Source organism: Amblyraja radiata, chromosome 5, assembly GCF_010909765.2.
Source record: "Amblyraja radiata isolate CabotCenter1 chromosome 5, sAmbRad1.1.pri, whole genome shotgun sequence".
Classification (NCBI taxonomy): domain Eukaryota; kingdom Metazoa; phylum Chordata; class Chondrichthyes; order Rajiformes; family Rajidae; genus Amblyraja; species Amblyraja radiata.
Genome location: NC_045960.1, coordinates 55,114,498 through 55,135,668, shown reverse-complemented (window position 1 = coordinate 55,135,668; position 21,171 = coordinate 55,114,498). Strand labels below are relative to the sequence as shown.

Below are 21,171 nucleotides of genomic sequence, written 5' to 3'. Positions count from 1 at the left end.
CATGCCACATTCTTCATTCATAAAATTACAGCAGAGAAAGATGCCATTTGATTTACCATACCAATGCTAGTCACAAAGCAGTATTCAAATTACATCCAATCTCTGTGCTCTCAAAATGTGACATTGTGGGCTTTCCAAGTACTCATCCAGATAACTGAAATATTGTGAGAGTTTCTGCTTTTATCATCATTTCAGCCAATGTGCTTCAGGATCCCACTTCTTTTATGAATTAATTTTATTTTCTCTCAACTTTCCTGTCATTAGTCAAACAATGTCCCTGGTATGAAGAGAAATATGTCCTGCCTTTTTCAAAAATCATACGTTGGTCTTTAAAAATATTCCACCCAATTTGATGTCACTCTTCGCCCTCTATTTTTCTCTTTTGACAGATAATGCCCAACCTGCTGAATATTTCCACTACTTTGTTTCATTTGATATTTACCTTTGAGAAGGTATAATGTTCCCTCCTATGCACAATTCAAAAGGTTGATTCTTCATATCTATTTTTAAGTGGTAAATTAGTAATGGAGTTTATTTTGCTTCTATTACCTTATGCCATTCCCCATCATTTATCTTCTTTTGAAGAACTGTGGTCATGTTTCCACTTCCAAGGTCATAGCTGAAATGAGCCTTTCCTTCTTTTACTTGAATGGTTGCAAAATCTGCATGGTTAATTCTGGCCATATAAAATACAAGACCAGATTCTGCTACTGTTCGTATTTCAAACTCAATTATGAGGCTGCAAATAAACCAGAATCATTAATCACTCAGTATCTTGCAATGAGTTTAAAAATAAAAACTGCTGACGAGTTATTTTCCTGTTTGGTATTATCACACGCCACAGGTAATTTAAAATAGCATTTCAGTTGTAATTTAAAATAGCATTTAAGTTGTAGAAAAGTATAAAATGGCATATCTTAAACAAGTGGTTACATGAGGCAGTTTTTAATTTAATTAACAGCACCAATGCAACATACGATAGGGTATTTTAAATATATAAATCTTTAAAGTTTCTTATCAATGACTTGTTACAATGCAGAAAAGAAAATCTGTGAGTGGAATTGTAAATCTTTAACAGAATCTGTCAGATTTATCTTCCATTATTTGTCTCAGTAAGAAGTGATATTTTTAATGTAGAGATAATACCTAAACAGATTTACCTTTAATGAACTACTTTGCTAGTGAAGATTGAGAAGGAAATCTACATGCATTTATTTTTCTTCAAAGCATCACCTGAGAGGCTAAATATTGAGTATATTTAGAATAGTGGCATTTCCTCTAATATCATCAACCTATTGGGCCAGAACTTGCTGTGAAATGACATGCTGAATTGCTGGCATTTTTCCACTGTTCCATTGTTCAGAACACCCGTCTGAATTTGGAAATCACAAATTTGCTGGTTGCTCCTCCTGATATTAGATTCCTCACAGAATCCAATGGTGGAAAGAAAATTTCCTGTAGTTCTCCAACTCTTATCCTAAGAAAACTTGCCCATTGAACCAGTGTCAATATAAACAGAAATGGTAAGAATGCAAAAAAAGGAATGTCACTGTACATAGGTCCACGTGACAATAACGTACCAGTGAACCATTGAAGTTAATTTATTTTGATATTTGCAACAGCTGAGAGGGAGAAGGGAAGATGCAAGGTAATTCTCAAATTTATGAATTAATTGAATTCAAACATTTAAACAATTTTAATTGTTTAACAGTATTGTGTATTAAAGAATTTAATTCTTATAGGTAACATATTTTAAAAGCAGTTGTTAATAGTTTATTTTGTTTAACATTTCTGAATTGACAGTGAATTTCATAAGTTTCCAAAGTCCTTGACAGGTTTGATAGCCTCGGGGCATGGAATGATATTTTCAGCAGTTTGTGTAGTTGATCTTATTTCGGTGGCCTTACATCAATTAAAAGTCCTGCAACGATACAAAGCCTACCAGTTTATGATCAGAAGATCAATACTATGGCATTCCGGAAACAGTAAGCTCATTCATACTACGCGGACATCAGCTAGTATAAGTAGCTTTACTGCTGGCAACAAGTTTTGGTCATTATGATCAAATCACGTACCTTTTTACCAAGTAATTAAAAAAGCAACAGAGCATCTTATATATTTTTCTATCAAATATGTCACTTCAAAATCTAATTCTAAAAACTTTAAAGAAGGTTTTTCAAGCTCAATAAATAAAGATTAGAAGTCCAAGATGTTTATGTTGCCCAGTCCTCAATAGCATTTAGGATTTATTTCTTTGGACAAATGATAACTCTTCTGCACTCTTTGTATTTACCAATTTATTACCAGAGCAATGTGTGTTAATTAGTTTTATATTACATAAATGATAATGTTGTATGAGACAATGCTTTCAGTCGTCCTTCAACCCTGAGAAGATAACTAATTAAATGATTATGTTATGTTAAATTTCAACAATTACCTAGATTTGACTTTGGTATCATCAAATTCCATGGCAACATGACTGTTTTTGGATAGGCCAAAGTACTTGGCTTTTACCAGCATGACAGGAGGAAGGTCAGCAGCACATGATGTCTACATACAAACGAGATTTAAAAATCAGACCATAGAAGCAGTTCATCATTACAATATCAACATATTGCCAACGTAATGTGAAAAATTATGAGAAAAGATACATGATCAGGCAGTACCACAACTTAACCTAGTGACATAACAGAGTCAGACTGGATACTAATTATACGTTTTAAATATCCTTTCAAATAATCACAGAGACCTAATCATTCACCTATCCATTTATTTGTCCGAGAGAACTTCAGTGAAGCACGACTACACTGGTTCTTTCACCTTCCTCTCTCTCCATGTAATTAAAACTAAATTAAGTTATTATTATATTTCATTGGAATTGTTTCCAGTCCCATGTATAAGGTAGTTCTATATAAAAGTGAGCCCATGGTTAGATGTCATCCTAGAAGAATAAAGGTTAAGGGAAAATGTGAAAGGTTCATTCAAAATCAGGAAAGGTATTGATAGGTAAAAGGAGAAGGGTTTAAGGGAGATGGGATGATAGCCATTTTTAGGGTAGCTGTGTAAATAACAAGAGATTATGTTTATGATCTGGAATTAACTCTGAAAGAGTAGTCGAAACAGGTTCAATAATTTTGGAAGGGATGTGGTAAAACATATGAGGCAAAGGTCATGGAAATGGGATGGAATAAATTATTCTAAAGCCTATGGTATAGGCACTGTTCACATTCCTGTCTGCGGGACATTTTAGATTCCATGATCATATGCTGAATGTGAAAATATGAAAAATTCAATTTTCGTCAATATACTTAGCATAATATGTGAATAACCAAGAAGGGTCTATTTCTTTAAAAAGACGGAAAGTACTGGAGTAACTCAACGGGTCAGGCATGATCTCTGAAAACATGGATAGGCGATGTTTCGGGTAGGGACCCTTCTTCAGAGTGATTTTGGTGGGGGAGAGTGAGGAGAAAACTAAAAGAAAGGTGGAAGCAGGCCAAAGCCTGGTGAGTGGCAGGTAAATACAGATGGGGGAGGGGGTGTTGATGGGAAGATGGTTGGACAGAGTCAAAAAGTAAAAATGTGATATAAGGAGAGAAGTGCAAATTGCAAAGCCAGAGGAAGGAATTTTGGTGGAAGGGAGGGGGGGGGGGGGGGGGGTAGAAATGGGAGCATGTCCAGGGGAGGGGGTTGGGGAGAACAAGAGAAAGGGATGGAGAATGGATGGGGTTTGTAGATAGTTCATTCGATTAAGCAGTAAGCAGCTCAAGCAGAACATGCCCTTGGGCTCACTTTGGCAATGCAGGAGGCCCAGGACAAAAAGGTTAGTATGAAAATGAGAAAGGAAGTTAACATGGTTATCAACTGGGCAATCCAGCATTCTTTGGCAGGTTGAGTGTCAGCGTCCGATAAAACGGTCGGCGATTCTACACTTGGTCTCACCAATGATAAGGTGGCCGCATCGGGAACACCATTTTCAGTAGATAAGGTTAGAGCATCTGCACATGAACCTCTGTCTCACCTGGAAGGACCTCTGTGGTCCCTGAATGGAGGTGAGGGAGGAGGTAAAGAGACAAGTGTTACATCACCTGCGGTTGCAGGGGAAAGTAGCTGGGGAGGTGATGATTAGGATGGGAAACGATGAGAGAACCACAGTTATGGAATGAGTGGCTGGCCTCTGTGAAGGCGGAAAAGGGTGGGGATGGGAAAATATGACTGGTGATGGGATCACATTGAAAGTGGTGAAAATGTGAGAGAATTATGCATTACTTGCAGAAGCTGGTTGGATGAAAGGTGAGGACCAAGGAACTCTATCTTTGTTCTGTTTGGAGGGAGAGGGAGCAAGAGCACAACTATCGGACACTGAGGAGACATGGGTGAGGGATCCATCTATGACAGGAGGGGGAAAAACTACTTTTACTAAAGAAAGAGGACATCTGGGATCTCCTGGAATGGAAAGCGTCATCATGGGAGCAGATTCAGTATTCAGTATTTCTTTAATATCATTTTCACTGAGTACTCGCATACACAGAGGAAACGAAAAAACGTCGCTCGATCAGTTTCCATTCAGTGTAGTTAATAAAACAGGATAAATACATAGAGCTTTAAAAACAAATTAAAATTACCATGTCTAAAAACAGAAAGTAGACCTAAAATTTACAATAGAATAAAAACAGACATTCCGACCGACAGTGGCTTTACTTTGACAGGTGCCTAACTGTCAAAGTATGGGCGAGGTTGAATGTTTGGTGAACGATATTTGGGGAGGGGACAAAGTCCGTTATTCAGTCTTATTGCCTGTGGGAAGAAGCTGTGGAGCATCCTGCTGGTTTTGCAGCTGATGCTCCTGTACCTCTTCCCAGATGGCAGAATGGAGAAGATGTGGTGTGATGGGTGGAGAAGGAGAAATTGAGCAACAGAGTTGGGAGGAGGTCTAGTCCAGATAACTGTGGGAGTTGGGGGGTTTGTAGCAGATGTCAGTCGGTCGTCTTTTCCCTGTGATGGAGACAGAGAGTTCAAAAAAGGGGAGAGATATGCCAGAGATATTCCAAGTCAATTTGAGGGCAAGGTGGAAGTTAGACTATTTTTTTACCTTTACCTCACGACACTATTCTGAATCTATTAAATTAACTTTTTTTTTGCTGCAAGCTCAATGAAAGTGACTTTTGAGTTCGAATATTGTTCATGATGATAAAATAAAAAAAATATTTTAAGGTACTGATTTGTGATACATAGGATACTAAAAGCGACGTTAGCATTCTCCAGGGAGGGTGAAATATGTTTAAGTTAAATTATTAAATAGCAGAGGAAAGTGAAATGAAGCTACGATCAGTAGCACATGCAACCATACATTAAAATATGTTAGAAATTGATGCTCGGAATAAATCTTGACAATCATCTCTAAAAAATATTTTAAAAGCTGTTCATGATGCTCACGTCAGAAATGTTCTACATAAGATGTGATAAAGTATTCTTGTGTTTATGTAGCTTCCCATTAAATGCACCTATGTTATTTGTTTCAGCCTCTCTCCAAATAGTGTAACTCCAAATGTAAAGATATGGATTTTGCAGGAAAATACAAACAGCAGTTGGCGTATGTTTTGAATGCTTCAAAGAAATGTACTTGATAAGTGTTTCCTTACAGCTCCAGTGACACAAGTTTAATTTTAAATTTAAAGTCTGGTGTGGAGTTTGAACGTGACAACATGGGTTTTTCCCCAGTGTTCTGGTTTCCTCTACATCTGGACATGCATAGATGAATTAATTACTGTACTCTAATGTAAGTAAGTGATAAGATTATCAAGTGGACTTGAGAGATAATGGATTAAATGGCAACGCGTGAGGAAAGAGATTGTTCTAGGAGTTGGCATAGACTTGATGGGCCTTCTGGCATCCGTCTGTGTTATGAGAAATATGAGAGCAATTGCATTTGATTTTCAGATTTTTGTTCATACATCCATTTGAGTTGTAACTAAATCTGTTGTAAAGGATGCAATGAATTAATAGATCATCTGTGAAAGATAGTGCATCAATCTTATAGGAAAACTATTACTTGCCAGTTGCCTTGCAAGTCCTACATCATTCGTTGATGTTTCAAGTCCTGGTGCTACATAGCTAAGTAGCACACTGGGAGTGTTTCACAAGCTGCAATGGTTCAAATCAGTAACTCCCCTTCAATTTCAATGAGGGATAAGCAATAAATGCTGGTCTTCCCAATGATGCCCACATCCCACAAATTATTGTTAAAACAATAAGTGAACTTCCTTCGATTTGTAAGTATGTATGATTTTTCTAACAACACCACACACAACTTATACCTATTGATGAAAAGAAACTCACAGGATCAGGTGTAGGAATCCTCATTTCTAGGATAGGTTTTGGAGAGATTTCAGCTGGGATTTTGGTTACCGTTTCGGTCTCATCTTCTTTAGGATGTAGTTTTGAAGGTTTTAGAATTGGGCACCTGCCAATGTCTGCATGCTCAAAAGATACCGGTTGAGCGAAATCCAGAGGTCTAAGGGACAAACCAAAAGAGTGGAAGAAGTTATGTGCTTAATGTATACCCTCAAGTACAGAGACAATACGAAAATAACAGCTATTCATAAAGGTTTTCTAATCAGATAAATTATCACAAATCTGCTGTAATTGTTATCATCAAGATAAGTGCAATTGGTATCATCAAGAATACGTTTGTGAAGTAATCCTAAATAAGAGCAACACATGTGATCAAAAAAAGAGAGATTTCTATCATACAATTTCTGCACTTTGTTTTAAATACCTATATAATTAAAAGTCTCATCTTGACCACTTCCTGTCTGCGCTGTATATTGATTTTAGAAAAAAACGCTACCCTATATCGCTGTTATTTTTGGCCATCTTACTCACAGTCCTCCGCTGCTGAGCCAGCCCTGAGGATTTTTCCCATCGATTAAAAATAAAAAAAGTTATGAGTGTTTAAAAAAACTTGAGATCTGCTGATTGGTCCTCTCGTCTGTCAATCACCACAATGAAGGTAACGACCCTTCCGGGGGGGGGACAGGACTATAAAACCCTGGATGCCTAGCCGTCAGTCAGTCACTCTGCAAGATCGTGAGGGAAAGGCCACGACTGTCATTCCAAGCTGTGAATCAACTGAACTGTCAGTCTGCAATGTACTTGCAAGAAATGATTTGTTAACCCTTAATGACAATGCCATGAGTTGTTTGGCCTGCTGCCTTGCCTGTGCTTGAAAGTGCAATGCTTAATTGGAAATGAAATGAAATGACAATGCCATGAGTTGTTTGGCCTGCTTCCCTGCCTGTGCTTGAAACTGCAATGCTTTATTAGGTCCGAATGCGTTTGGAAGGAATAAATGCTTTATTAGGTCCGACTGTGTTTGGAAGGAATAAATGCTTTATTAGGTCTGACTGTGTTTGGAAGGAATAAATGCTTTATTAGGTACGACTGTCTTTAGTCCAAAAGTCCCGCTCATTTCGTGACTTCCGCATAGTGGACAGGTCGCGCTGATTGCGTAATTTCCGGTAAGTGCAGAGGTCACCTTGGTTGTGGAAGCCCCACAGTGGAGAGTCCGCGGTCTGCCGTGTGAGTATATTCAAGAAAGTTTACTGTCATATATATGGTGTGTGAGTCAGTGTGTGTGAGTGTGAGCATGTGTGTGAATGTGTGTGTGTGAGTGTATGTGTGTGTGTGTGTATGTGTGTGTGAGAGTGTATGAGTGTATGTGTGTGTGTGTGAGTGTGTGTGAGTCTGTGTGTGTGTGAGTGTGTGTGTGTGAGTGTGTGTGAGTGTGTGTGTGAGTGTATGTGTGTGAGTGTATGTGTGTGAGTGTGAGTGTATGTGTGTGTGTGAGTGTGTGTGTGAGTATATGTGTGTGTGTGAGTCTGTGTGTGAGTGTAAGTGTGTGTGTGAGTGTATGTGTGTGTATGTGTGAGTCTATGTGTGAGTGTATGTGTGTGTGTGAGTGTATGTGTGTGAGTCTGTGTGCGTGTGTATGTGCGTGAGTGTGAGTGTGAGTGTATGTGTGAGTGTGTGTGTGTGTGTGTGTGTGTGTGTGTGTGTGTATGTGTGAGTGTATGTGTGTGTGTGTGTGAGTGTGTGTGTGAGTGTATGTGAGTGAGTGTATGTGTGAGGTGGAGGGTGTGTGTATGTGTGTGTGAGTGTGAGAGAGAGTGTGTGTGAGAGTGTGTGTGAGAGTGTGTGTGAGAGTGTGTGTAAGAGTGCGTGTGTATATTGGAATTGGTGGAGAAGTGGAATATTGCGTTGGGCGACCAGCCCTCCCATGTGATGCTGGGACCCAACGGCTCTCACTTAGTCCAGTATATTATTAAGAATGACCATATAAATGATGTACACAATTTCATATCCGGTCTTATGAACAAATTCCATTGCCTGATCATCTGAGAATTTTGGGTTCCAGTTACCAGGACATTTGGTTCATAGCTTTACATGTGTTAAAATATTTCTGATGTTGTCATTAAAGTAGTTAATATCTCCGCTTCTAGTTTGATTAAATACTTTCATTTAGATATACTTTTCAATCACTGCAAACCGGTTTGCATTTTTGGGGATTGACTAAATAACCAGTCTGAATGGGTTAGACTGGATAAGAAAGAGCGTGAAACTGGATGAAACTACATCATTACATCAGTGATGGCATTTCTGCAGTTGGTCAATGAGATTTATGGGAGATATTCAGAAAAACAAAGAAGAAAGCTCAGCTCCAAAGTATTTTAAATACATATGTTTTCAAATAGATTTAGCAATAATCCAATAAATCTGCTGAAATCAAGGTATTGCATTATTAGCATGTATTTCAGCGTGTTATCTTCTACGGTGAAGACAAACAATGACAGAGACTTAATTCCTGAAGATATATTTAACACATTTCTTCATTGACAATGCACATCCTTTAATTCTTTTCATCTCATATGGTATAAATAACATTTTTAAAGGATAGATTAGAATCAACTACTGTATATTGCTCTGACTGTAAAACATTTATTAGCTGGACGAGTGGATTTCCTTCCCAAGACACTACACCAAAGTAGTTATGATAATATGGCCACTTCATGTTCATAATTTTTTATTCTAGTCTTTAATAGTTTATTTATTTAGCTGAATTTGCATCCTTCAGTGGCTATGATAAGATCACTCCAAGCTTTAAGATCACAGGTTTATATGACAGCCATTCAATACACTAACATAATTCAATTTGAAAGTAATCATTTTAAAATAGATTACATTAGCAAGCATTCAGAATTTTTCTTGCCATTCTGCATATTAAAATGAGGTATGATTGATTAAGTTGGTATTTTGAAATCATGTAATGCATCAATTGGATATGTCCGAACAAGGACCAGAGATTTTTCTTCCATTTCTAGGAAAGTTGAGAAACTTTGGGCCATGCCTTCATTATCCCCCATTTTTAATCCACTCTTAACTGACTTCACCCATTCTATTCTCTGCAAACTGGCACGGATCCAAAACGCGAAGGAACAAAGGACATAGCAAGGTATAGCAAGGGAACAGGTTCTATAGCCCACAATATAATTCCTGAACATGATACCCAGTTAAACCAAATTCCTCTGCCTACATGTGATCCATAATTCTCCATTCCTGCATATTTATGTGCCCATCTAAAAGCCTCTTACATCCTCCTATCGTATCTACTTCCATCACCAACCCTGACAATGGATTTCAGGTACCCACCATTTTGTGTAAAAAAACCTGCCCCACACATCTCCTTTAATCTTTCCCTCTCTCACTAAGATATGCCTCTCATAATTGAATATGCTTTTATCATGTCTCCCCTCAGTTTCTGACACTCCAGAGAAAACAATCCATGTTTGTCCAAGTTCCCCTTATAGTTAATACCCCTCTAATCCAGGCAGCATTCTGGAACACAAAGTGCTGGAGTAATTGAGCAGGTCAGGCATTATCTGTGGAGGAATAGATAGGTAACATTTCAGGTTGGGATCCCTCTTCAAACCCTCTTAAGTAAACTATTTTTTAATGAAGGAAATTACAGTATAATCTCTGAACATTTTGAAATATCAATAGGAGAGTTTTTAAAAAGGGAATTGGATGGGCTCCTGGGAGAAATGAATGGGCAGTTTATCGAGAAAATGCAACAATAAGACTATTGGCTTTACTCTACAAAAAGTAACATGGATTGTGTGTCAAGTTGGGAAAAGGGGAAGTACAACGTGATCTGGGGGTCCTTGTTCATCAGTCAATGAAAGTAAGCATGCAGGTACAGCAGGCAGTGAAGAAAGCAAATGACATGTTGGCCTTCATAACAAGAGGAGTTGAGTATAGGAGCAAAGAGGTTCTTCTGCAGTTGTATAGGGCCCTAGTGAGACCACACCTGGAGTATTGTGTATAGTTTTGGTCCCTTAATTTGGGGAAGGACATTCTTGCTATTGAGGGAGTGCAGCATTGGTTCACAAGGTTAATTCCCGGGATGGCGGGGCTGTCATATGCTGAGAGAATGGAACGGCTGGGCTTGTATACTCTGGAGTTTAGAAGGATGAGAGGGCATCTTATTGAAACATTTAAGATTATTAAGGGTTTGGACACGCTAGAGGCAGGAAACATGTTCCCAATGTTGGGGCAGTCCAGAACCAGGGGCCACAGTTTAAGGATAAGGGGTAAGCAATTTAGAACAGAGACGAGGAAACACTTTTTCTCACAGAGAGTTGCGAGTCTGTGGAATTCTCTGCCTCAGAGGACAGTGGAGGCCGGTTCTCTGGATACTTTCTAGAGAGGGCTAGATAGGGCTCTTAAAGATAGCGGAGTCATGGGGATATGGGGAGAAGGGTGGAACGGGGTACTGATTGTGGATGATCAGCCATGATCACATTGAATGGTGGTGCTGGCTCGAAGGGCCGAATGGCCTACTCCTGCACCTATTGTCTATTGAATGCCTCGCTTTTGTTCTAGAGATTCCTACATGCAGTGCTGTCAAAGAATTTATGATTTGATTTATTTTTTCTTCATGGTTTGTTTAGTAAGTTATGGCTAGTATTATGGGATGTCTTACAGCATGATATAGATACAAATTTAAATTATTGTTACACTTCTGCAGTATGTACTTCTGATAGGCCTAAATGAGGAAACACCATATTATAATTTACATTATCTAAATGTCACTTATACTGACAATCAAACTTTACTCACACTGAATTAACTACTAAGTTCCATATGCAACCTTCAAAATGGATGATATTTCTTAATGAGCTAGGTAGGAATGAGGTAGGAGCTCCTCCAACAAATAGTCTTTTAATGCTGAGAGGTTGATCGTTGGATAGTCGTAGTTTTTGAGCTCTTTCTTCATTCACCTGTACAGTGAGGGATCTGGCAACAAATGGAATATTGTGTTAATATTGACAGTCTTTCAAACAACAAACATAACAAATGCACATTAATTGAATACCAACATTGTACTTATTTTGAAAAATATTTTGAAAACATAATTATATTAATGCTAATGGAGAGGAAAATGTAATCAGGTTTATAAAATAATAATCAGTATTGTTCCACAAATCTGCCAAGTATCCACAGTGTAGGGATTAGGGGCACATAGCTGTCAGCTGGGACAGTGTTAAGAGAACTGAGCAGTTAACTGAGACAGCATTGTGTTAATATAAGGCAGCCAGGACAACAGTGGGGTAATTTAGCAGGCAACTGTGTTAAGATTAGGAAAATATTACATTCAGGAGTGACCGCATTGGAGTTTCATAGCAATCAGCAGAGATAGGATTCACTGCACACAGTAACCCATTGGGAGAGCACTGGGAACACATCTTACACAGCGTACAAAAGATAACGTAAACATGTAGTGGCCTGGATATTTCCACTAGCAGATGGTTCAGTGTTAAAAAGGAAGGCAGGCTTTGATTCATGTGGAGCTTTTCACAAAAACATGATGCTTCAATGTGCATAGTGGTCAAAGGAGTTTTTGTTATGAAGTGTAGTCACTTCTAAACTTCTAAAGAATATTAATATGAGGAAATGCTGCTTAGAATAGGGGAGGGTCGCTTCTTTTCCAATTAATAGCTCTATGACTTTACTGCAGAACGTACATGAACAGTGGAGTCAAGATCGAAGTGAATGTAATCATCTACAGTACATACTTTATCTAAACAACAACAATTACAATTCATTCACATGATGCACTGTGTAATGTTATTGAGAGATGTGGTTATCTACTTGCAAGTTCAATACATCTAGCCCATGAAGTATCATTAGCAAGGTTAGTAAAGTTTAGTGACTGCCATACCCCTTCAATCTATGCAGTCGAACACTATGTTCCTTTCCATCACTGAACAGTTCAGATTCTGTTTTGACTGTAACACGCCGAGGTTCTCGAGTCCCAGTGGCAAGATGCACCTCCAAGCGCCCTCTGTTTAGGAAAACTGCATAGTAGACCTATTTTTACAATGCAGAGAGTTTGAGTAAAGACTTTCAGTGCAGACTGCATAAACATTATTGCTCAAACATGAATATTTCAACCTAAACCTAGTTTAACAATATATCTCCCATTAGAAATGATAACTTTGAGAAATTTGAAAACTATCAAACATAATATAACGAGATTATTTCAAAACTATATACTGAATAATTGGGCAAAATATTTGAAATGTATTGAAATTGGATGTTTCAGTATTACTGTTGGGTAAAGGAAACTACAGAGGTATGAGGGAGGTGCTGGCGAAAGTTGATTGGGTGGTGGAGCATTTTAAAGGCAGTTTCTGAGAATAATTCTGAAGATGCAGGATCCTTTATCCCAAAGAGGAAGAAACATACCAGGGGGAGAATAAAGCCACCGTGGCTGACAAGAGAAGTCAAAGACAGCATAAAAGTAAGAGAAGGCATATAATATGACAAAGATTAGTAGGAAGTTGGGAGCATTGGGAAGCTTATGAAAACCAACCGAAGGCTTTAAAACTAAAAAAAGCAATATGGGGAGATAAGATAAAATATGAAGGTTGTCTAGACAACAATATAAAAGAGGGATGGCATGGTGCCATAGCAGTAGAGCTTCTGCCTTACAGCACCAGAGGCCCGGGTTTGATCCTGACAATGGGTGCTGTCTGTACGGAGTTTGTACATTCTCCCCATGACCAGCATGGGTTTTCTCCGAGATCTTTGGTTTCCTCCCACACTCCAAAGGTTTATTGGCTTGGTAAAATTGTATAAATGTAATAATTGTCCCTAGTGTGTGTGGGATAGTGTTAATGTGTGGAGATTGCTGGTCAGTGTGGACTCTGTGGGCCGACGGGCCTCTTTCCGCACTCTATCTCTAAACTAAACTAAAGGATACCCATTTTTTTACATATAAAGAATAATAGAGATGCTAGAGTGGACATTGGACTGCTGGAAAATTACACTGGAGACATAGCTATGGGGAAAAAAGAAACGGCGGGTGAACCGAATACGTTTTGTTCGTCAGTCTTCACAGTGGAAGACACCAGCAATGTGCCAGAAATTCAAGAGAGTCAGAGGGCAGAAGTGAGTTCACCTACTATTATTGAAGAGCAGGTGTTTGGGAAGCTGAAAGGTCTAAATGTCGCCTGGATCAGATGGACTAGACCCCAGGGTTCTGAGAAAGGTAGGTGTAGAGACTGTGGAGACATTAGAAGTGATCTTTCAAGAATCACTCGAATTAGGAATCGTTTCAGAGGACTGGAAAATTGTAAATGTAACTCCACTTTTTAAGAAGGAAGTTAGGCAAAAGAAAATAAATTATAGTGCAGGAAGTAACTGCAGATTATAGACCAACTAGTCTGACTTCTGTGGTTGGCAAAAGTTTAGAATCTTGTTTAGCAGCCTCACTGCAGCACCTTATCAAACAGCTTTAAAAAATTCAAGTAAACACCATCCACTGACCCTCCTTTGTCTAGCCTGCTTGTTACCGCCACAAAAAACTCCAACAGATTTGTCAGATAACATCTCCTCTGACAAAACCATGCTGACTTTGGCTTATTTTATCATGTGCTTCCAGGTACCTCAAAACCTCATCCTTAAAGCCATCAATTATTTTAGAGGACTGGTCAATCGTAAATCAAATTTCTTTGGACAGTGGGAGGTGAATCTGTGGAATTCATTGCCACCGACGGCTGTGGAGACCAGGAACATTGGGTTTTTTTTGAGGTGGAAATTGATAGGTTTTTGAGAAGGAAGGATGTCAAAGATTATGGGGAAAAGGCAGGAGAATGGGTTTGAGAGGGAAAAATAGATCAGCAACGATTGAATGGAGGAGTAGACTCGACGGGCCGAATGGCCTAATTCTGCTCCAATATCTTGTTTTTTATGCTATTAGAAACATAGAAAAAAGGTGCAGTAGGCCATTCGGCCTTTCGAGCCTGCACCGCTATTCAATATGATCATGGCTGATCATCCAACTCAATATCCTGTACCTGCCTTCTCTCCATACCCCCTGATCCCTTTAGCCACAAGGGCCACATCTAACTCCCTCTTAAATATAGCCAATGAACTGGCCTCATCTACCTTCTGTGGCAGAGAATTCCAGAGATTCACCACCCTCTGTGTGAAAAATGTTTTCCTCATCTCGGTCCTAAAAGATTTCCCCCTTATCCTTAAACTGTGACCCCTTGTTCTGGACTTCCCCAACATCGGGAACAATCTTCCTGCATCTAGCCTGTCCAACCCCTTAAGAATTTTGTAAGTTTCTATGATCCCCTCTCAATCTTCTAAATTCTAGCGAGTACAAACCGAGTCTATCCAGTCTTTCTTCATATGAAAGTCCTGACATCCCAGGAATCAGTCTGGTGAACCTTCTCTGTACTCCCTCTATGGCAAGAATGTCTTTCCTCAGATTAGGAGACCAAAACTGTACGCAATACTCCAGGTGTGGTCTCACCAAGACCCTGTACAACTGCAGTAGAACCTCCCTGCTCCTATACTCAAATCCTTTTGCTATGAATGCTAACATACCATTCGCCTTCTTCACTGCCTGCTGCACCTGCATGCCTACTTTTAATGACTGGTGTACCATGACACCCAGGTCTCGTTGCATCTCCCCTTTTCCTAATCGGCCACCATTCAGATAATAGTCTACTTTCCTGTTTTTGCCACCAAAGTGGATAACCTCACATTTATCCACATTATACTGCATCTGCCATGCATTTGCCCACTCACCCAGCCTATCCAAGTCACCTTGCAGCCTCCGAGCATCCTCCTCACAGCTAACACTGCCCCCCAGCTTCGTGTCATCCGCAAACTTGGAGATGTTGCATTCAATTCCCTTGTCCAAATCATTAATATATATCGTAAATAGCTGGGTTCCCAGCACTGAGCCTTGCGGTACCCCACTAGTCACTGCCTGCCATTGTGAAAATGACCTGTTTACTCCTACTCTTTGCTTCCTGTCTGCCAGCCAGTTCTCTATCCACATCAATACTGAACCCCCAATACCGTGTGCTTTAAGTTTGTATACTAATCTATTATGTGGGACCTTGTCGAAAGCCTTCTGAAAGTCCAGATATAACACATCCACTGGTTCTCCCTTATCCACTCAACTAGTTACATCCTCGAAAAATTCTATAAGATTCGTCAGACATGACTTACCTTTCATAAATCCATGCTGACTTTGTCCAATGATTTCACCACTTTCCAAATGTGCTGCTATCCCATCTTTAATAACTGATTCTAGCAGTTTCCCCACTACCGACATTAGACTAACTGGTCTGTAATTCCCCGTTTTCTCTCTCCCTCCCTTTTTAAAAAGTGGGGTTACATTAGCTACCCTCCAATCCTCAGGAACTACTCCAAAATTTAAAGAGTTTTGAAAAATTATCACTAATGCATCCTCAATTTCTGGGGCTACTTCCTTAAGTACTCTGGGATGCGGCCTATCTGGCCCTGGGGATTTATCGGCCTTTAATCCATTCAATTTAACTAACAGCACTTCCCGGCTAACCTGGATTTCACTCAGTTCCTCCATCTCATTTGACCCCCGGTCCCCTGCTATTTCCGGCAGATTATTTATGTCTTCCTTAGTGAAGACAGAACCAAAGTAGTTATTCAATTGGTCTGCCATGTCCTTGTTCCCCATGATCAATTCACCTGTTTCTGACTGCAAGGGACATACATTTGTTTTAACTAATCTTTTTCTCTTCACATATCTATAAAAACTTTTAGAGTCAGTTTTTATGTTCCCTGACAGTTTTCTTTCATAATCTATTTTCCCTTTCCTGGCTAATTTGTATGCTTCATCTTTTGTTTTGATACTATCCCTGATTTCCCTTGTTATCCACGGATGCACTATCTTCCCTGATTTATTTTTTTGCCAAACTGGGATGAACAATTTTTGTAGTTCATCCATGCAGTCTTTAAATGCCTTCCATTGCATATCCACCATCAACCCATTAAGAATCAATTGCCAGTCTATCTTGGCCAATTCACGTCTCATACCCTCAAAGTTACCTTTCTTTAAGTTCAGGACCCTTGTTTCTGAATTAACAATGTCACTCTCCATCCTAGTGAAGAACTCAACCATATTATGGTCACTATTGCCCAAGGGGCCACGCACAACAAGACTGCTAACTAACCCTTCCTCATTACTCAATACCCAATCTAGAATAGCCTGCTCTCTCGTTGGTTCCTCTACATGTTGGTTTAGAAAACTATCCCGCATACATTCCAAGAAATCCTCTTCCTCAGCACCCTTGCCAATTTGATTCACCCAATCTATATGTAGATTGAAGTCACCCATTATAACTGTTTTACCTTTGTTGCACGCATTTCTAATTTCCTGTTTGATGCCATCCCCAACTCCACTACTACTGTTAGGTGGCCTGTACACAACTTCCACTAGCGTTTTCTGCCCCTTAGTGTTTCGCAGCTTTACCCATATCGATTCCACATCCTCCAAGCTAATGTCTTTCCTTTCTATTGCGTTAATCTGCTCTCTAACCAGCAACGCTACCCCACCTCCTTTCCCTTTCTGTCTATCCCTCCTGAATATTGAATATCCCTGGATGTTCAGCTCCCAGCCTTGGTCACCCTGGAGCCATATCTCCGTGATCCCAACTATATCATAGTCATTAATAGCTATCTGCACATTCAACTCATCCACCTTATTACGAATGCTCCTTGCATTGAGACACAAAGCCTTCAGGCTTGTTGTTACAACACTCTTACCCCTTATACAATTATGTTGAAAAGTGGCCCTTTTTGATTTTTGCCCTGGATTTGTCTGCCTGCCACTTTTACTTTTCACCTTGCTACCTATTGCTTCTACCCTCATTTTACACCCCTCTGTCTCTACGCTCACACATTTAAGAAACCCTTTCCCTTTAACTCCATCCTCAACTATCCCATTCGACACCCCACCCCCCTTATTCAGTTTAAAACCACCCGTGTAGCAGTGGCAAACCTGCCTGCCAGGATGCTGGTCCCCCACCTGTTAAGATGCAATCGTCCCTTTTGTACAGTTCCCTCTTACTCCAAAACAGATCCCAGTGATCTAAGAATCTAAATCCCTGCCCCGTGCACCAGTTCCTCAGCCACATATTCAGGTCCCGTATCTCCCTGTTCCTGCTCTCGCCAGCACGAGGAACTGGAAGCAAACCGGAGATAACAACCCTGGTGGTCCTGCTTTTCAGCATTTTTCCGAGCTCTCTAAAGTCACGCTGCAGAATATTCATCCCCTTCTTTCCGACATCGTTTGTGCCGACATGCACTACCACTTCCGGCTGTTCACCTTCGCCCTTGAGGATTTTCTGCACTCTGTCCATGACATCCTGGATTCTGGCACCAGGAAGGCAGCACACCATCCTCGAATCCCGTCTGTTGCCGCAGAAACCCCTGTCCGTACCTCTCACAATGGAGTCTCCCACTACAATGGCGTTGCCTGACTTTGGCCTTTTTGGTTTTGGCTCAACAGCCCTATTCGCATCGCAAGCCAGTCCGCCGCTCAGTGTAAAAACGTCTTCTGTCCCGACAGCTTCTAAGTGGGTGAACCTGTTCACAAGAGGTACAACACCCGGGGACGTTTGCATTCCATGCTTCCCTCCCTTTCTCACTGTCTCCCACCTTCTCTCTTCCAGTACCTTAGGTGTAACAATCTTACTGTAGGACTTGTCGAGGAACGACTCCGTTTCTCGGACGAACCTGAGGTCATCCACTTGCTTCTCCAGTTCCCCAACACAGTCCTTCAGGAGCTCTACCTGGATGCACTTGTCACACATTTAAGAAACCCTTTCCCTTTAACTCCATCTTCAACTATCCCATTCGACACCCCACCCCCCTTATTCAGTTTAAAACCACCCGTGTAGCAGTGGCAAACCTGCCTGCCAGGATGCTGGTCCCCCACCTGTTAAGATGCAATCGTCCCTTTTGTACAGTTCCCTCTTACTCCAAAACAGATCCCAGTGGTCTAAGAATCTAAATCCCTGCCCCGTGCACCAGTTCCTCAGCCACATATTCAGGTCCCGTATCTCCCTGTTCCTGCTCTCGCCAGCACGAGGAACTGGAAGCAAACCAGAGATAACAACCCTGGTGGTCCTGCTTTTCAGCATTTTTCTGAGCTCTCTAAAGTCACGCTGCCGAATATTCATCCCCTTCTTTCCGACATCGTTTGTGCCGACATGCACTACCACTTCCGGCTGTTCACCTTCGCCCTTGAGGATTTTCTGCACTCTGTCCATGACATCCTGGATCCTGGCACCAGGAAGGCAGCACACCATCCTCGAATCCCGTCTGTTGCCGCAGAAACCCCTGTCCGTACCTCTCACAATGGAGTCTCCCACTACAATGGCGTTGCCTGACTTTGGCCTTTTTGGTTTTGGCTCAACAGCCCTATTCGCATCGCAAGCTAGTCCGCCGCTCAGTGTAAAAACGTCTTCTGTCCCGACAGCTTCTAAGTGGGTGAACCTGTTCACAAGAGGTACAACACCCGGGACGTTTTCATTCCATGCTTCCCTCCCTTTCTCACTGTCTCCCACCTTCTCTCTTCCAGTACCTTAGGTGTAACAATCTTACTATAGGACTTGTCGAGGAACGACTCCGTTTCTCGGACGAACCTGAGGTCATCCACTTGCTTCTCCAGTTCCCCAACACGGTCCTTCAGGAGCTCTACCTGGATGCACTTGTCACATTTGTGGCAGCCAGAGGCACCAGCAGTGTCCTTGACCTCCCACATACTGCAAGCATCGCACTGAATCAGCTTGCATTACAAAGTTCTGTATCTTCACTGGCTCAAATTGTAAAGATTTCTCAATTTTATTTTTCAGGAATGTTTTAATGCTAACAAAAAAAAAAGGATAATTAAACACACAATGAACAAGAGAACTTTTGAAATACCTGTCCTGTTTGTCGTCGTTTTCTCCCAAGCTGAGCTGAATTCCTTCCACTTCCAAAAAGTATCATTCCAGTCTCATTTTTAGTACTGAAAGAAAAAGATATTTCTGTGCCTATATTCAATGAGTGTGGTTGAAGCTCGACGAATCCAGGTTTATGGAAGCTAACAGTGTATACATTCTGTCAAAAGAAAGTACAAGAGATAATCACACACATTTCAGGGACACATGAATATAGTGAATACAAACTCAATATTTGACACCAAACAAATTGATTACACAAAAATATAATATATTCAGGTTTTAATAACAAACCTCCAATGTGCAACCTTTGGTCAAGCCCAGGTAATCTGTGCCACTCAATAAATTGTATGGTGACTGTGAAATTTCTATATCTCTGATACAGCCACCATATTTCTTCAAACTGACTTCTGGCCTGTAATAAGAAACAACATTTTGTCATTACAATTTTTACAGCGTTTGATAAACATCAAGACATATACATAAAATCATAAAAATAATTAAATAGGGAAAAAGATCATAAGGTCATAAGTGATAGGAGTAGAATTAAGCTTTTTGGCCATCAAGTCTACTCCGCCATTCAATCATGGCTGATCTATCTCTCTCTCCTAACCCCATTCTCCTGCCTTCTCCCCATAACATCTGACACCTGTAGTAATCAGGTAGTATGGTGGAGTAGACTCGATGGGCTAAAAGGCCTCATTCTGCACCAATGTTTTGTGGTTTTATGGTACTGGATTTCAAAGTTCTATATCCTCACTGGTTGAAAATGCCCATTCTAAAAAACAAAAGTTAACCTGTTGAGAGGTTTACAATTTGAGCCAGTGAAGATACAGAACTTTGTAATGCAATAGCATAAAAAGACAAGACATTGGAGCAGAATTAGGCCATTCAGCCCGTCGAGTCTACTCCTCCATTCAATCATTGCTGATCCATTTTTCCCTCTCAAAAGTTAATCTGATCAGCATAGGTACCAGCATTTTAAATTTCAGATGTCTTAGATTGCTGGTGGCAGTAAACTGACCTACCCATGGGGTGAAAGAACTCCTGATAAAATATAGAATGCTGTTTTAAAGTCTCAAAAAAGTGCATTTTATATGCACTCTCCTAGCAAATCGCATACGTATCAGCATTTTTAGACATTTTAAATTAAAGTAGGACCTTAAGAGAATTGGGCAACAGAGGTGCATATTAGTGGAGCCTCTGCCTCTCAGCACTGGTGATATGGTTTCAATTGCCCCCAGCTGCTGTCTGTGTTGTGGTTGCAAATTCTCCTTGTGAGTGCATTGCTTTTCTTTTGTTGCCCAGTTTGCTCTCATATCCAAAATGTGTGTGTGTTGGCAGGTTAATTGGCCACTGCAAATTGCCATTGGTGCATAGTAGATGAGTGGTGGAATCTGAGGGAAGTTGATGAGAATGCAAGAATAATTAATTATGGGGTGAATGCAGGATCAGTGTAAACAGTAGTTGAAGGCAGTGTACACTCAGTTGCAGAAGTCCCTGTTTCTGTGCTGTGTTTCTCCAATATGTCTATTATTTCATGGAAGGTTGTGCCATGCCTCCCATATGCATGTTATTAATATCAGTCACTGACAGATGTTACAAGTCACTGTATCTGGTGCATGGAGAATTACCACTCCGAAAGGCACTAATGGATTCTTTGTCTTATCTCAGACTCAGAAAATCGTTCATACCAATAAATGTACAGTTCATGTCATCCAGATGATACTAGTAATCTAGCCAATTCTCATTGGCCAAGCAGCATCTGTGGAGGGAAATTACAGGCAATGTTTTGGTCCCCTCTTCTCTAATGTCTCCTATTTCT

General features: G+C 40.3%; 1 protein-coding gene across 7 annotated transcripts in view; it reads right to left on the bottom strand.

The window, feature by feature from the left end:
* lama2 (laminin subunit alpha 2) overlaps positions 1–21,171 on the bottom strand; it is a 342,464-nt gene that overhangs the window by 8,437 nt on the left and 312,856 nt on the right. For all 7 annotated transcript variants that reach the window (XM_033021242.1, XM_033021244.1, XM_033021246.1 and 4 more), the window contains 7 exons: positions 19,641–19,761; positions 19,330–19,506; positions 12,281–12,429; positions 11,179–11,355; positions 6,340–6,514; positions 2,438–2,550; positions 550–739 (listed from right to left, as the gene is read on the bottom strand). In XM_033021242.1, coding sequence (XP_032877133.1) covers positions 550–739; positions 2,438–2,550; positions 6,340–6,514; positions 11,179–11,355; positions 12,281–12,429; positions 19,330–19,506; positions 19,641–19,761 — 1,102 coding nt within the window. The remainder of the gene's footprint in view (positions 1–549; positions 740–2,437; positions 2,551–6,339; positions 6,515–11,178; positions 11,356–12,280; positions 12,430–19,329; positions 19,507–19,640; positions 19,762–21,171) is intronic.